General features: G+C 36.3%; 1 protein-coding gene across 1 annotated transcript in view; it reads left to right on the forward strand.

Moving 5' to 3' along the window:
- The first annotated feature begins 701 nt into the window (after nt 1–701).
- The window catches only part of LOC145695111 (neuroglobin-like), a 294,893-nt gene continuing 276,494 nt past the window's right edge, over nt 702–19,100 (forward strand). Inside the window, exon 1 of the mRNA XM_081772027.1 lies at nt 702–2,053. Coding sequence (XP_081628153.1) covers nt 1,836–2,053 — 218 coding nt within the window. The 5' untranslated portion in view covers nt 702–1,835. The remainder of the gene's footprint in view (nt 2,054–19,100) is intronic.

The raw sequence follows: 19,100 nt of genomic DNA on the forward strand, positions 1-19,100 counted from the left end.
AAATTTATAGATTCGAGAATTAGAAATGAACTCATTAAAACTAATAAAAGATTAAAATACCACCAAATTCGTGTTCGATAAATACTATGATAACATCCATCCAAAACTATTTGATTTCACCATTGAACCCTTCCATCAATACAAGATTTTTTTTTTCAGGCTCTGAAAATGTGTTTTCTACATCATGCAGGGGCTTTTACCACTGCTCCTTGTTTATGTCCTATCAAACTGGTCGTGTGTTCTCCCATGCGAACAATGGAAGGAGACGTTCCGATAATGAAAAGACCAAAAAACATGCGATGTCATCGAAAGCAAGGATAAAAGGAAGCGAAAAATAACCTGCTGGGGAAGACACAGTGTTGAAAACAAAATATAGTCTAAAAGGACGTGAAAAGAAAGATACAATAGAAGACACCATTTTTTTTTATCTCATATAACAGTCAATACCTGTATGATTCCGCACACCTTTTTTTTATATTTTTTTAAATAATAATAACAAGCCTATATATACTCTCATTCTCTTCTCTCATATCAAATACAATACGAGAGGGGAGAGAGAGAGAGAAGATAGTCGCTCACACTATATAAACCCATCATTTCAATTGTTCACGTCTATCGTTGTCATGACAACCGGGTAACGTAGCACATGCGCATTTTACAGCGAAACGTTACAGTGTAGTCACCTGTGCAAATGCTACGCGTTGGTCAGTTTGTGTAAGCGACTTTTCTGCGGCGTTTCGTTTTCGTGGCTGCTTTCCTCGGAGGAACGTGGCCCGTGCAAACTCGGGGGGTGGTAGTAGTAGTAATGCTCCAGTTCCCAGTGAACGGTAGTGGACGGAATCATCAGAATCACGGCAATTCAACTCGGTTTGTTGTCATTTCCTCTTCGCGCACGAAAATGATACACGAATTGCGAGAGACCATTGTTGTCTTTAGTTCGTCAGCTGCACGAACCTTGATTCGAGTGCTGAAAATTATTCTTCTTCAACATTTTGCTTGATTGCCCTCTCTCTTTCTCTCTGTTTCTCAACCCTGTTTTAGTTCTTTCTTTCTTTTTTCTTCTTGTGTTGATGTTGGTTGCTTTTGCCATTGCCACTGTGCCTTGACATTTCGAAGATATTTTCGTCGTCCACACAAAACGTTTTGCATAATACATTGAAAGCTTACAAACAGGATTCATCAGGCAGTGACGATTGTTTGCTATCGCATCAATCATTTACGAATTTAACATATAATAAATTAATGAGAACATACGCACGTACATTTACACGGCAGTGTTCCATATTATTCTGTGTAGTGATGACTATTTCTTCTTGATTTTATTTTCTTCTTAAAGCGTTGGCACATTAAACTTATATCAAATATTTGTCAATGGACCAAGTCCCCCAGTGGTGCATATATATCTGTGTGTGAGTGTTTAAATTGTTTATAACTATTCGGTCCATGGAGTGAGAAAGAAATTACTTCATCTAACTGTAAATTTTGCTTCATGGTCCACGTGTTCATTGTGTTGTAAACTTGAAGAAACAGTCAAAGGAAAAAAAATCATATACATTCTTAAGTGTTAGTGAATAATATAAATGTTGTTCGTGTTTTTTAGTTACTAATTCGAACACACTATTGCTGTGACATAAGGATGTTATCACTGTAGTAATTAAAAAAAATAATAAAATACTATGCAACGTATGCATACCAAATCTAAAACGGCATGTAATTATGACATTCTTGTGTGCATAGGATGCATCGTTAATTGCTTAAGTTGCCGTTAGTAGTTCTTTTTTTTTCTGGGTGCATTGTTCCAAGACATTGCTCGTTTTACGTGTATTGCAACAACCATGGGATGTGAACTGGGAAAACTTGGCTTTGTCCAGAGGGGCAACCAAAGATCTAAGGCTGATAAGGAACGTGGAGAGGGGCATCTTCCTGAACCTGCAGCCCCTTCGCCTCCTGATCCACGTCTACCCCTGACAGCTAAACAAAAATATACCATAATGGCGTCTTGGAAAGGAATTAGCAGGGCTATGGAACCTACAGGGATAATAATGTTTACCAAGTAAGTAAGAATGCTTTTAAAATAAACTCAAGGAATCCAACGGTTTTTTTCTTTCTTTCGTTTTCTTGTATTGTGTGGAATTTAGTGCAATAAATATGTGAAGAAAAAAAGAAATGAATAAACAAAATCTAATTTGCTTCAGAAATCAGAGGTTACGTGCACAATCTGTGTTATTACGTTTGTCGGTAATGTTAATTGAATAAGGTCATTGATTAATTAATTACATATATAAGTTCGATTGATTTTATCCTATAGCAGGGATGCAAACAAGCAACACAATTTTACTAACCCAAGAAAAAAGGTACTAGTCCACATCCCACAATAGTAATGATTTACTTACCTTTGGTATGATATTAAATACTAGCCCGCACTGATGAACCACTCGTCCCGGGCGAGTGGGCGAATGGTTATTTGGATCCCTGTCCTATAGCCTATAGCCTATAAAAACAGCCTCCAAAAGTTTTTCAAAATTCTGAACCCAATTTCTCATTTTTTTCACAATCTTCTTTGATTTTTTTTTTTTTTTTTTTTTTTTTTTTTTAATGTATGAGGATTCAGAGTCTCTGTTCCAGACGTTATACGGTACTGCCTCGGAAATGATCCAGACCTCAATTTATCACAGTATATACTTCAGATTTCAAAATCTGAAATCTACGACGTAATCGGTGGGGATTAAGGTTCTCTCTTCTAGTGTGATAAGTTTGTGCTGTGGTTTGATCCCAAGTGAACTGGCTTTGTGATGGGCAACATCGTGTTCATAAGGTTTCTCAGGGCTTCCCAGTTTTTTCCTCCCACAATCACTGACTTTCATGAATTATCCGTCGTCTCCTTTAGCCCAAAGGGCATAATCGTCGGATGTAAAGCTGGAAATCTTGTTTCATTTCATGGAATTGAAGTCAGGTGATCGTGGTGCCTCTCCTATAGACCTTTTTTTTTAGGCGTAAACTGAAAATATTACAGGTCTTGTTTTCTACCGCATTTCCTATCATTCCAATTATCAAAATTTAGAGTTTATAGTTACATCAAATGTTAGTTATATGGAGTTAAAGTCTCTTTTCAGCACCAAGACTATATAAGGCGTCAGCCTACAGTTTAAGGTGAAATCCGAACTACCTCTATGCGTTAAAACTTTTCGGGTCTCTCCCACTGAGATTCGAAACCGGGACCACGTGCAATATAGGGGAACGCGGTAACCACTAGACATCCAAAGAGAGCTGCTAAAGGGACACAAACTATTATATAGTAAAGCGGTTATTATTATTTTTGACACATTATTCATTATTTTAAAATTACTTTCCTTGTCTGTTACGTTTGTAAGTGACTACAATACGAGTTCCCACCCTATAATTAGCAACTACTCAACACTATTTGTTTATAATGTTTTTATTGCATTTTCTGGGCGCAAAGTCAATACACCTAAAGTCTATCTCATCTACGTACACATTTCGTTGATTGATTGATTTGGAGTTCAGCGTCTCTTTTCAACACTGAGGCTATATGAGAAGTGGTTCTACAGTTTAACATGAGATCCAAACCACATAAAGTCCCACTGGGAATCGGACCTGTGCCTCCTGTTCGTATGCTTATAATATAACCACAACTGAGCTTGTACCATTTTATAGTCTGCCCTACACAATATTCCATACAGCATTAACTAATCTCTTTTCATAAAGCATGATTCAGTAGTAGGACATTCACTTCTGGAAATAGAGGTCCCTGGCTTGATCTCAGAATGATTTCTCTGCGTTTTGTCAAAAAATTTCCTTATTGCCTTTCACGTTCTCATTCCACAAATTCTTTAACAATCATTAATTTGTACAAAAATATATCATCCGTTTCCTTTACTGTACAGAGCATGTTCTATAACTTCCATAGGTTTTTCCGCTAGTCTAACGGCTAGCATCTGCACCTGTGGTGCACGCTATCCCTGAATCGATTTCCGGTGGGAGAGCCTTTTACAATTTGAATGCATTACAGTACTTAGGACTCTACGTTAAATGTATCATATACCTTCAGTCTGAAAATGAGACGCTAGTCTCTAACCAAATAATCCAACTTCCATCTTTCAAACACTTCTAAATTAGCACATTATAATTGGAGAAGGATATTTCTAATATCCTTTAAAACAAAAAGTGGAGTTCTCTTGATATATGCTACAAAAGCGAGCAAATGGTTAGTTGCAAGTGGAGATGTAAGGACTTGAAAAAAGAACAGACTTCTTTTTAATGAAGTTATTTTCCATGGCTCTTTTCCCGGGAAATTTTTTAAAAACTTTTTCCAACATTTCAATAATTTTATTGAGGTAATGACAGTACATTACCCCTTTCTTTTCGCATAATAACACAAATAAAAGCATGTAATTATTACGTTCTGAAGAAAAAAAGCATGGCAAGTTTAATAAATCAAGAATAATCGATCATCTCGATAGGAAAGAAAAAGGACAAATTGGTGAACGCAATGAGTTTTCTAGTTGCAGTGAAGTTCTACAACAAAAATGTTTTAGCGAAAATTTAACACCATTAGCAATAAGGATATAACTGTTTCGAAAATGAAATAGGTTTATTGGAACAAAATTATCATTTAGGATTTATGCATAAACGAAAGCAGTTAAGACTTAAGTTTTCTTAAAACTAAAAATTTCTTATGTAACTTTTAGGTTTCGCGGGACAAGTATACAGTATCTATTTGCATTAACGTACAGGTCATTTTTTTTTTTTTTTGAGATCATTAAATTTCAAGTGAGAGGAGATTAAAACCGCTATATCCAAGTTTCCTGCGTCATTTCGGGTTCTGTTAGGGAATAGAGGCCATGAATGTCTGATTTAAGTAATTTTCTTACATTGGTCCATTACTACATGATTGATTAAAATGTATGCATATCTCACACACATGGGAAAATTGGTCCCCACCTGAAGACTTATATAATGTCACTGATACTGACAATACAATGAAAGAAAGAATACACTCTGTAATTAATGAAATTTTACTACCGTTAAACTAACGTCATACTAAAATTGACCCGTATATGGCTTTAATTTGTAAACTTAACTTATATTGGGTTCTAATCAGGGTGGAAAAAAATCATGATTTTTTTCAAAAAAATCATTTTTGTTGATTTTTTTGATTTAAATCGATTTTTTTGATTTAAATCAAATCTTTTTCTTCGTATAATATAACTCGCGAACTGAAGAAAAAACATTAGGAAATAGTATTAAATGTTAATTATGTCATTTAAGTGAAAGTATTGGGTTTTAATTTTGAATTAATTCCCAATCGTTAACCTATTTCAATCCCAAACAATGTTTCTTAAGCATTAAGGAAAAAGTACGGCAATGTTTATCAACATGACACTTTTCTTTTCACGAAAGTTACTGATATTTGGCAGAGGCATATTTTTAAACAATCGGAACTAGCTAGCGGCACGAAATACATATAAAGTACATAACTTTCGCCTAAAATTAACTAACTCACTCTATGACCTATGGAACCCGGAGGTTCAATGCCATGTTCACAAAAGCTCTCCTGACTTCTATCCTTAGTCAACTGAATCCAGTTTCTATTTTGTATTCTTATTTCTGCGAGATCCATCTTAATATTGTCCTCTCATCTGCGCCTAGGTCTTCCTAATGGTCGTTTACCGATAGGACTTCCAGTTAAAACTTTGAAAGCGTTCCTACTTTTTTCCATTCTAGCTACATGTCCTGCCCACCTGAGCCTCCAAGATTTGATGACCCTAAAAATGTTTGGTGAATGGTATAAATTATGCAGTTCCCCATAATGAAGTTTTCGCCATTCCTCATTTCCGTTCCGTTTGGTTCCGAATATTCATTTCAGGATTTTATTCTCAAATACTTTCAGTCTGCGTTCTTCCCTCAGCGTAAGCGATCATGTTTCACAATCATACAGCACAACAGGCATGATTATCGTTTTATATTTTTTAAGCTTCAAATTCCTCGACAGAATTCGCGACAACAAGAGATTTTGAACTGAATAATAACATGAATTCCTGCAGGAATTCCAAAATAAAAAAATTCAAGATCCAGAAGAACAAACATTTGTGATTGTTAAAAATATGCTTTATGTGACGTGAAAAACAGTTCAAATGCGAGTTGTCCGTGCATTTAAGACATCTATACATAGCAGGCACGTTTTTATACTTTTCTGTTGGCTTTATATTTCCTCTGACATTTTTTCCAGCACAGGCGCGGCCAATTTTCTGCGATCACATCGCAGATCGCGGCATGTTCTGCAATGGGGTCAAGTATCCACTTTATCAAAAGTATTATTCGATATTTTAACGTATCCAAAATTTGTTGTATTACGATCCCGAGGAACTTCTATGTATTTAGTACATAAATTTCGCCCAAAATTTTAAAATTAATTATTTTTTTTGTTTCGGGGAGGGGATCGGACCCCTCTAAATACGCCCCTATTATCTGGAAACAAACAAATAGACGTGGACACAAAAGAGTTTTCATCTTAAATGTCCATGGTGATTTCCCCGTTGGAATAAAAATTTTAAAACCCTGTGTTACAAAGAGAAGAAAGCAGGGTTCACCCGTAACCCGTTCAAACGGGATTTTCCCTGATCGTTCCCTATATGATACTCGTTTTCATACTACACCGTGTGCGTGGGTTTTCTCGGGGTTCTCCCGTTTCCTCCCACTTTCTTCATTCCACCATTTCATTCATTACTCATCATCACCGTCTCCTTTAGCCTAACCGGCATAACCGTGGGACGTAAAACTTAAAGATTTCATTTCGTTTTCATACTGTGCTTACATACATTTGAGTCTCATTGTATTATGATTATTACCTTCCATAATCAAAATTACAGAAGAGAAACGGGATTTTACTTACTTTCACTTTAAATTAATTCATTTCGGAATTTGATTTAAATCAACGATTTTTATTTAAAAAATCAAGTGATTTAAATCTTGATTAAAATCGTGATTTAAATCAGACTGATTTAAATCAATCCACCCTGGTTCTAATAGAAGAAATAACTAAAGATCACAATGAAGTGTTTTTCGAACGAACAACTAGATGTGAGCGAAATTTTCTTGGTTTATTACATTTTTGTTGCTTGACAGTTCGAATTTTGGGAATTCGTATAGTACACATTGACAAGATGTATAACTTTCAGGAACTTCATAAAATAGTTTGGTAACCAACTTGATTGCTGTGATATGCTGCGCTCTTTCTGGCAACCAATCAAATCCCAATTAAGCCATCAATAAAGATAGCCGGCCCTGGACTGAACATACGGCTCATAAATTCACAAAAGCCAAAATATCAGTTTAAAAAATTGGCTTTTTGCATCTGCAGTCACGAGAGTTTATTAGTTAGTTGGTCACTGACATGATTTCACATTATTTCACTGGAACTGATTTTAGAATTTACCAGTATCATTACTTGTTGTAGAACTCTCTCATGTACAGCTTATATTATAGATTTAAAAAGAATATATGTGTAAATGAAAACTACAAAGTTACAAATGTTGATGTTAAAGTTGAATCATTTTTTTTAAAAAAAGGTTCTTTTTTGTTTGAATTTACTTCAAATTTTATATAAGCAGCAACCACATTTTAAATTATGCCTAGGAGGCAAGCCTCCTCCCAATATAAATTGATTTTTACATTTTTCACTAGTATATTATTATCCTATTGATTATAATCTGCTGGAAATTGGAAATTAAGCCTTTTGAACTCATTAACTAGGCTTGGCTAACGACTAGAATGTAGATTGTTGTATAATAATCGTACGACGTAACATAGATAACACCCATTTCCAAAATAATTATACTGTTGCTGAAGCGTAATTAACCTAACTTCTTATAAGATGTTCCAAGATTTGTTTGATTACATAAATAGTATGATATATCGGAGTAATCTCTACATCAAGCAAGATAATAAGTTATTTTCCAATAGATAGGTTTCCGAATAGTTTTCCTTCCATCCAAATGTATTGTCAATCTACAAGAATTTTGTGGTTTTAATTATATCTGACTTGTTCACAACATAATTTTAGATAAAGATCTTAAATTGAAGGTGCAGTGATTTCGGGAAGTAACGGCCTAAGCCCTAGAATTAATTTATTTAGCTGCTCATGTTCATTTAATATTGAAAGACTGATAAACTATTCTATTAACACAATTAGTGCTTATATAATTAAAATTTATTTTTAGTATTACCCAATTTTAATATCTGTTGTTCTTCAGATGTTAACTGTTATTTTTAATTAATTTTATATGAAGCAGACTAGCTTCTTTCTTCTATTGTTTATATTCTACTTACTTATTCATCTTTTTTAGGTTTTCTGATTCAGTGGGATTAATTTAATAATCCAGTTAATATAACACATCTAACAATTCACAAACGAATTTTTAAAATTATTTAACAATCAACAATAATTACATGATATTCTTAATTTTATATATATATTTTATATTTTATATATTCCTGCACAGAAACAAAGTATTTTATTACAAATTCGCATAACATAATATGAGTTCATAAACCGCCTACAAAAGGAAGATCTCTTATAATTCTTTGCCGGTTGGCAAAGTTCCTAAAATAGCTGACATATTCCCCCGTTGAATGGCTATATTAATCCCGGGTATCTCCCGATTTTTAGCGATATGCGTTGGCCAACTTCATTGATGAAATTTAGCCCTTCTTGTCCCCATGAACCATTTGATTCAATTGCTATTGTCACAAACCAATATTTGTCCAATAGATTGATATACAATATTTATTTCTTTTGTCGGCCTCTCTTCGTGCTGCTACGAGACCTGGTCGTGTCGATGTATCTGCAGCATTTGAGGGAGCATAAGTATCCGCACAGGTGAAATCCCAAACAAGTGCCTTCTCTTTTTTCTATGGCACTAACGTCATTCCGTCAGGCCGTTTTCCGTCCTTGCGAGTGCTCTCACTGATGGAACGCCTGCTGAAATGAGAACTCTTAGAATAATGTCACTTTTTACATGACAAGCCATGTAATCCTTTACTATCTACATGGTCGTTACATGCGGAGCAACGGCGTGGCTCGCAGATGTCTACTCCTAAACGTAGAGCGGTGGCTACTCGAAAACTCTCGTTAGATAGATGTAATCCCAGAGAAGGTGAAGATAAAGCTTGAAGCCATGCTCCGTTTTCAGATGATATGACAGCAAGAAGCCTGGCTTTATCTTCGAGCTTATCAGTTGAGCTTAGTAGTGAAGCTATATGATGCTTTATTATAGGTTCATCGCAGGCTAACGGGACACTTCTTCTTTCGAGTGCTGGAGGATCTAATCTTACTATATCAGTCCATTTGGCCATGCAGTCCTGCACATCTTGATCCGTATTTATATCGACTTCCCACTGGAGCAGAGATCCTATTAATTTGTTGAGAGCAATAGACTGAAGCTAGGAAAGACGGGATAGCAATGTCTACGGCGCGACGTATGCCAAGACCTTCATTTCCAACTGGTAAAGAAGCTTGTAGCCATGATTTGTCGTCTAAGGAATAGTTGAGAATTGATTCTAATCCCGTTTTTAATTTTTCATCGAACTTCTCTAGTAGTATTTTTTAAAGGTTTTTTAATCGATCTGTACATTGTCCTCTTCTTCTTCTTCTAATACAAAATGAATTAAGAAATTAGATAAGAATTAAATTATAGGTACAGATCAAGAATAAACTGACATTTCCATAAATTAATAAAATTTCACTCTTAAATAAAAAAGAAAACAAGTAAAACTGAAACAATAAGCAGTGGAGCATAATAAAGTCATGAACGTTTTGCCATAAAGATTTATTGTTTTCACTGCGTACATGCAAGCAAAAGACAAGCATGTAAGACAATTGATACACATATAGTTGTTGAAAACCTTTTCCCAAGCATTCTCAAACTTTACTAGATAGACTAAACATTTATTACAGCCCGTTCCCTCTTTAGTCCGCAGGCACCTAAGAATTTTCAGACCATAATTCGACATCATACAGAGATTCCTAGTTTCAAAACTCTGGAAAAAACCCTATGCGATATATATATATATATGGTAATGAGGATCAAAATCATTGAATTAGTTAAAAATGGTATACATTTTGGTGGAGGATATGTCAGTATTGAAATTTGTCAGGGAGGCGGGGAATGTATACCTCTAATGGTTGTATATTCAGTGTTCGCATTGGGGGCGCGGTGGCTCAGTGGTAGAGCGTTCACCTCCGGTGCTTGGGGTCCCTGGTTCGATCCCAGCTCGCGCCGTGTGGACTTTGTGGTGGACAAACACTGTGCTCGTGGGTTTTCTCGGGGTTCTCCCGTTTCCTCCCACTTTCTTCATTCCACCATTTTCATTCATTTCTCATCATCACCGTCTCCTTTAGCCTAACCGGCATAACCGCGGGACGTAAAACTAAAAGATTTCATTTCATTTTTTCAGTGTTCGCATTCAAAGTTAAATGATTTTTTTAAAAAATACTAAAGGACTCTTTCTTAAGTAATAAATGCGTGCAATCACGGAAATGGTAACATGAAGAGATCCGTCCTTTATATACTATTTTAATATCAATTGTATACATATATACGTTTATTTTATTTGATATTATAAAACATTTCTTTTACATTCTTTTTTCTCGTGCTTTCATGAGTGGAACAAAAGCTATGCGAGCGTAATGCTTTTCTGGATATTACACAATAAGATAAAAGAATTAATGAAAATTTTTACGATACATTCATTGCTTCCTATTCAAATGCCAATGCTTATTCCAAAGCATTTTTTATTCAATGCGAAACACTTGAGACTATCTGTGAAGGATATATTGAAACTGGAATAATCAACATTTAACTGGATTGCTCTCATAGTATAATTAATTTCTGTTAACTACACACACACACACACACACACACACACACACACACACACACACACACACACACACACACACACACACACACACACACACACACACACACACACACACACACACACACACACACACACACACACACACACACACACACACACACACACACACACACACACACACACACACACACACACACACTAATATAGCTCTGTTGATTATTAAAGAAACTAAGTGGTGTGAGTAAAGAAATATTTTAGTTCAATAACAGAATTTTATTTATCAATAACATTTTTATAAAGGTAACCAAGAAAGTTCTGTCGCTTTTTCACCCACCACCTTCGATCATAGATATGCCACCTGGAAGATCAATAATACCCCGTCAGCATCAACGACCTTCTGCCAACATTCTGGAAGGCCATGGATTCCATCGCGGTGGAACTTGCTGTACCCTGAAGTGAAGAAACTACCAAATGCATTTTGTATCTCTACTAGGGATTTGAACTGGCGTCCTCTAAGGTGATTGTCCAAAGAATGGAACAGTTGAAAATCGAAGGGTGCAATGCACGGGGAACATGCGGAATATGTAATAATGTTTCCCATCTTCGCCTTATCTCCATTCGCATTCAACTCACGGTGTAAAGACCAATTGAACAGAGACCTCCACAAAATCGACGGAACTTTCTTGGTTACCTTTATAGTATTCTACTACTAATAATAACAATATATTTTTTGTAAATTACATTTTTAATAGCAAATATATATTGTACTTGTCACTTGTTAGTATGATGAAAAAATATATGTAACTAAAATCGGTCATCGAATATGTTTTGTATAATGCAGTTTATTATATAAGCATATGCATGCAAGGACGTGTTTTTTTTTAAGTTGCTGTATAAGAATTCTTCTGATAAAGCTACCACATTTTATTCCTATTGCTTTTCAAGTCCTATCCAACCCTTTGATTTTCAGAATAACTTAGTTATAGGGGGCTTACTCTCATTAATATGGAGACTTATCTCAGGTAAGTGAATGTGGCCATTATTTGTTTTCCCTTAGTTGAAATGATCCGAATAGCTCTCTGTTCATATTTTTCTTATCTTTCGTAGGAGAAAAAAGGGCCTATCCAGAGATTATTTTGTTGATAATTTTCCTTTATGGATTGATTTTGTAGACGTCAGGCATCATAGATGACTAGAATGTAGCCTGGAGGTCCAGATTGAGCAATTCGAGGCTGACGCTGTAGGGTTTTGTTGTATATTGTACTGTGGTGGCTTGCTTCACTTTCTTCTTGATTCTGCTATTTTTTTGGCCTTCAATGTTTCTCCTGGTCTTGCAATGACTACTTCCTCTCCCTTTCAAGGTTCAAAAAAGAACCTTGGAAATGACCGTTTTTATCTTTCGTTCATCGTTGTTGGTTTTGTTATTTGTATTTCCTTCTGGAGTTCAAGATGTCTGCCTCCTAGGATGCTTGAATCTATGCATTTGTGGTATCATAGTCTAATTTTTTTGTTCTATGTTTAGGTCTTATATAGTTTTGGTGTTGCAAGGGTTTGCTAGACCTCGAACCAACCAATCAACCAAATGGGCATCGAATGAATCAGCCAATGTGACAGTAACAACTTCTGTCATGGAAGCAATGAAAGCCAACATGCCTACAAACTAGAAAGGTCCAGCAGAAGAATAACTTTTTGACTTCCTTAATCCTTGACAACTTGATAACAAATAAAATATTTCTAACCATATTCCTTAACAAACATCGCCTTTGGCGTGGGAGACCCGGGTTCGATTCCCGGCTGGAGCTCATGTTGTTCAGATTCCACATTATAGCCTCGCTCCTGAAAGGGACGCTAAACTAAAATAAACTCAACCTTAACAAACATAAGCGAAAAGAAACGAAACGGATATAGATAATATAAATCAGGAAACCAAACTCAAGATGTAATAATTCCAAGAAAACGAATCACCCTACAGACAATTGAAAACTATTTTAATATCAAGGCAAAAGTAAATTTTGGCATAATAGTAAATTTTGGTAACCTATTGTTATAAAATTAGAAACACACCTATTGGCTGATATGATCAAACAGTCTAAGCAAGGCATTAAGTTCACTCTCCCAAAACTTGTCTTCCTTTCCATCAGGAACGGGGTGAGCTGGGAAGGCAGCTTCATTCATCATTCGTTTGATCACCCTTCATCAGGTATTATTTGTCTTATCCTCTCCCATTGCGAACACCGCTAGACTCGTGGGTGGTTGGTGGGAGACTTTATAGAGGATTAACAGTGGATGTATTCTTCTGACAGACACCATTCTGTCCTAGCTTTTGTGTGATGAGTCCAGTATCTTGATTACTATTGTCAAAAAATCTTAAATCCTCCTTATATATATATATATATATATATATATGCTTGGTGTTCTCATTCCGATTGACCACGTTGACTACACGCTGATCCTTCAGTAAGGGTGTGCCTACCGAATGCTAGGGGAGTAGCATTAGTTCTCATGAACGTCTCGGTGTGGTGTTACGGCAACCATATGTACTTTTTATGTATAAATGGTAAAAAAATAAAACACTATTCCGAAATTTGTTATTTTGGGATCTTTTGCGTGAAAGATAAGTGATCAGAACTCATCCTCTACTAAAAGGTCCAAATCTGATGTGATTGAGACCGAAACTGAATCCAGTGTAGAGAATGTGGAAAAGACAAGTACGTATTGTAATTTCTGTAGTCCGATATCTTTAATTAAAGAAAATAATGCTGATAGTGCGAATGCTCAATCAAGCCGTCCGAGTAGTATCAGAACCTGTCTCCTTTTGTCATAAAGTTACCACCTATACAGGCGGACAGCTTAAATACACAAGAGAACTACAAAATTGCACTTTGTAACTGTAGATGAGAAGCAAACTGTGAAGTTACCTAAATTGGACAGCGTTGGACCGGTTCCCGTATCAGTACAAACTCAACGTCATTATAACATCCTCGCTGGACAAATGTCGGTTATTATATTTAGATCAACCACTTTTTCCTTACACCATTTCCTTTATATTTGCAAATGCAATAAAAATTCAAAAAGTAGAAAAAGTGCAATTGATCCGAAAATCGAAACGGGTCTTTGACACTATTCAGGTGTATTAATCAGTACGGTATCCAATCCGTTCTCTGAACACATCCATACACTTCAATCCTGAGGTTGGTGTTTAGAGGTTTAGACCACAGGAAATGTATAACAATTCCTGTTGTGCTTGAACAACCTAATGTCTATTAATGAATACTTACCTATATAACGAACACCCCTAACATAACGATTGGAAGTGAATTAAATAGCTTATATCAGTATTAAAAGGAAAGTATTAATATTATAAGTTTGAAAATAAATTTGAAATTTAAGAAGTAGGCCTATTTAACAAAAAAAAAAAAAAAAAGTTGTTTGTAAAAAGCCAAAAGGGAAGCTGTTTTCTAGTAAATGAATTCCACTGGAAAACGGGAATCTGTTGAAACGCTGTGTGTCATGTTTACGGTGTCAGATGTCTCGCACAGAGCAAACACAAACTTCACGTCATACTTGTTTATTAAACATTTCCACTTTGAAATTTCTCTTGACTAAGATAGCTAGGTGCACGCATGCATGAATACATGAATGTAATATATAAAATATGACAGTTTCAGTGACTGCATTAGATCTGCTGTAAAATATAGATCGGGGAAGTAGGCACAAACAAAAACATATATTCTCCTTCTTCAGACTACAGAATAAAGTATAGAAAAATACGTGTTAGGAATAACTTGCACAGATAGGAAAATAATTATAAAACTCAGGAAATGACAAGGATGAAAGATATTGTTGTGAAAATGAAGCCACTGAAGTAACAGTGAAACACTGCAATAAGAAATTATGATCGATACAAACTAGTGACTTATAAAATGTCCGCATACAGATGCTGCAACGGAATAAGGAAACATTGTCCGAAATTGCTGATTTTGGAGAAGAATTGGGAAGCTCTTCATTTAGCAGTGGGCTTTCAATTGTTGATTGCTTGATTGATTGATTGAGTGGTTGTACTATTAATGTTCTTTTCCGTACCAGGCAGGGCCGTGTCGTGGAAAATCAGCGCCCGGGGCGAGAGTATACGACGGCTCCCCCATACATATATTCCAAGCCATTTTTCTTATCTTTTTTCATTTTTTCTCCCGAATTTTTCGCCCCCTTACTTCGGCGCCCGGGGCCGTTGCGCCGCTCGCCGCCCCACGGCACGGCCCTGGTATCAGGCTATCAGACATAGTCCACTGCTTAAAATAGGATGATCAGATATCTTGTTTCTTAACAGGATTATCTATATTTTTCAGAAAACCTAGTGTTCCAAGAAAAAATGAAAACGGGGCTGAAATGTTCCGTTTTAGGAAAAAAGCGTTCCGTTTTTGGCTTGTAGTTACGTAGTACACTAGTAATTTCTTGTGTGGCCTACAGTTTTAAAGGAAAATATGAAACTTTCTACAAGAAATCCAGATTCAAGGTACATTCGATACCCGTAATCCTGGTTCCATTTAAATGTTAAAAAATAATATAAAAAGTAAAATTGGAATTAGTGAAGTAAATGAAAATTTGATTATTTGAAGAACTAGCATCCTACTTGTTCCTTACTGGCATGAATAATATATATGTAATTTTATTTGTTTTCTAAATCTGATCACCGTAGCTTAAAGTGAAATGAGAACGGTTTTATCTAATGTTTAGGTCTATACAATACGTAATATGAGAGATTAGGTCAATAAAGAAGGTGAATTCAAGTACATTTTTAAAACACTTTATTCCAGAAACACCAAAATATACTATGTATTTTTCAACCAGTCCGATTCTATCTCGTAAGTTGATACATTTATTTTAATGATTGATTAGTATTTTAATATTAGATCAAAAAAGTTTCGTAAATAATATACCCTAGTCTGCATTCATATGGAAAGTTTCTATTATCCTTGAATTTGACATGTTAATGTATTGGATTGGCACGACTGAAGTGCCCGTTTTTACATCCTTGGGAAACCACTTTCTACGAAGCGTATCCGGAAAGAAAGTACCGTTTCGCATTCCCGCCGCTGCTGCACTGCGATCGGCGTTCTGCACATGCGCGCTAGTCGTCCTTGTTCGTCTGCTTTCAACTGACGCCATTTTGGTTGCTCTGCGTAGTGTTGTCTGTTTACAGTGCAAGTTTAAAATGTCTAAGACAATTGACGATCCCGCCGACTTTGAGATTCGTTCGGTAATTCGATCTTTAAATGCAAAGAATGTGAAACCGGCAGAAATTCATCGTCAAATTAAAGATGTTTATGGTGAAAACGCAATGACTGATAGAATGGTGAGAAAGTGGGTAAGGATGGTTAATGAGGGTCGAATGTCCACGATGAGGCCCGGAGTGGTCAGCCTTCTGTTGTCAACGATGACTTGGTGAGGAAAATCGATTTAAAAAAATCCGTGAGAACAGACGTTTCACTATGACAATGCTTTCAAACGAATTTCCAACGAAGTGAAACTCGCTGTGCAGCAATGGTTCTCATCACTGGCGGCATATAGTGTCAAACTCACTGGCGGCATCGTTCTATGAGGAAAGACTAGATAAGTTGATCCACCGCTACGAGAAGTGCCTCAACAACCGTGGAAACTATGTGGAAAAGTAAGATATGCTCTTTCTTGTGACAATAATTTTTTTCAAAAAAATATGTTTACTATATTTTTTCCGAAACGGTACTTACTTTCCGGATACGCCTCGTACAATGTACCCATTGGATGAGCTGAAATCATTCTTATGATGTTATATCCGTACATGTTCAGAAAATACGCTGGGTTCCATAAGCCAGGAGGTAGTGTGTTGTTGAACAGGGTCGAGTGAAAGTGCACCAAGGTGACCGGGGCATCATTTGGGAAGAGTAAGAGACAATTATCCCATTTTGTGTTTAAGAAACACATATGTCTTAATAAATTCTGTACTAATATACTAATTAAAAAAACGTGAAACTCTTATGTCAGTTGGGAACCTTGCCCCCTGGCAAAATCTGAAACCCAAAACATATACTTGCGAGTGATTTTCGTTCACGAGTCCAAACTGGAGTAGTCTACGCATCTAGCTACGAAAAAATCAATAGAGCACCTGGAACAGGAGTGGTGAATGAATGCCCTATACACCGTTTGTTTGTCTAATTTCGTACCGAGGACGGAACATAGAAAAGCCAGCCTCGCAGACGAGCACAACATATTCTGTTGAGCTTCTCAGGAACAGCGTAGAAGCGAACCCCCTGAAAAGTTTTCTGTAATTGAAAACGTATTAGATGTACACCATGTCACTATTGTTCCGTTGTTCCGCATTAATTGTAAAGTGAGAAAGTTGGACTTATGAATACCACATAATTGAGATCTCCCAACAAGGATCGTCGTTTGCAGGTGTTAAGTTCCCTTAGTGTACACGAAAGGTTTCTTGCATTAGATTGTCGCTTTTGATTTAAAAGGATCTTCAAAAACAATAATCAAATGTCAGAATAGTGATTGGATCATGATTAACGTCCAGAACAGTTTCCCAACCCATACCTCTACCCACAGAAGGTATTATTGGTGATCCATGGTCGGGTAATCCATCGTAACACGCTTCGTCCATGCGAAATCTTCACTATGCATCCCCACAGTGCTGAACGCCATATAGTGCACTGCAAACTTAACTGCAAGCATCTAGCAATGGGCAACAAATATGAACTCCATGGACGACAAGCAATGAACATCCACTTTCCACTCAAAGGACAGTACACATTTTCCATGAGTTTCAGTATAAATCCCTCCCTTACGTACCATATTTTCCTGACATCTCCCTCGCTGACTACCACCTCTTTCGGTATCTCGGTGACTTCCTTGCAAGGAAGAATTACCCTCATGACCAAGTGGTCCAACGTGTAGTTGAAGACTTGTTTGCATGAGAGATTCTGGACTTTTTTCGTCGTGAAATCCAATCGTTGCCTCAGCAATTGCAAACGTTTATGGCTTTAGTGGGAGACTGCATTGGTAAACCAGATATTATACTTTTCCCCCTTTCCTTTGAAAGCGGCACACATATAACGGACATTTCAATTGCACCAACCCAATATATTCAAGTGGGCCGCATTGTAGGTTAAACAGAGTTTAGGTACACCCTACACTAGTTTTGCAACTACCGTGCGTTGTGTATCCATTAGAGATTTGAAGCATTTAAAAGAAAATCATTCATATTGGGTCTGGTACCTCTCTTAAATGAATCGGACAGCGCTTTTCCCAATTGATGAAGAATGAGTACAATTATAAATAAAATTCGATGTAATTTTTTATACTACATAGACGATAAATACTTGTGTCATACTATGTTCTCTACTGACGTATCTTTGACAAATTACTCTCCTCCGGCTTTAAGGTGTGGGAGTCCTATATTTAGACGCAATGAAATTAGATATTGATTGCAGCGATGCTCCGTTCCCTTCATTGTACTCCAATTTCCAACCACAGATTTCTTGCTCTGTGTACATACTATTCAAAAGCAGTGTCTCAAGTGTTTCCATTATGCTTCTAAGCTATCTCATGGTTGAAAGATATAATATAAACTTTATTCATCTTTTTAAATACTTCTCAAGTATACAGATAGCCTGTACACCCTCATCTTGTTTTACTTCTTTGTTTTCATTTTATCATAATCAAAAATAGTTATAATTACTATTACGTATAAAAGTGTATTTCTTTAGATAAACTCTATTTTTCCAGGATAATTTTCGAACAATATATGAATTTCCTCGTGACTATCTGATTAGTGTTCGCGGCTTAGGCGCAGGAGGCCAGACTTCCATTTCTGGTGGGTTCTTATGTGATTCGTATTTCATGTTAAGCTGTGGGTCCACGTCTTATAGCCTCGGTGCTAAACAAGGCGCTAGACTTCAAATCAACCAACTATTCAAACAACACGCAATTTCTATTCAGTTCTCTAAATGCCCTGGTTAGCATTTTTGTTTCGTAATTAGGATGTCACGGATTCAGGCTCCATGGCCAATCATCCTGATTCGTTTTTCCAGGGGTTGATGGATGGTTGATTTTAGGGCATAATATAGTGCATGAAATATACATTTACTTCTGCGTAAATGCTCCTACGTTTTATTTCTTCTTCGTTATACTAATTGTACGCACCTAAAATTAGTCAC

Source organism: Thermobia domestica, chromosome 9 (assembly GCF_964235325.1).
Source record: "Thermobia domestica chromosome 9, izTheDome1.hap1.1, whole genome shotgun sequence".
Taxonomy (NCBI): domain Eukaryota; kingdom Metazoa; phylum Arthropoda; class Insecta; order Zygentoma; family Lepismatidae; genus Thermobia; species Thermobia domestica.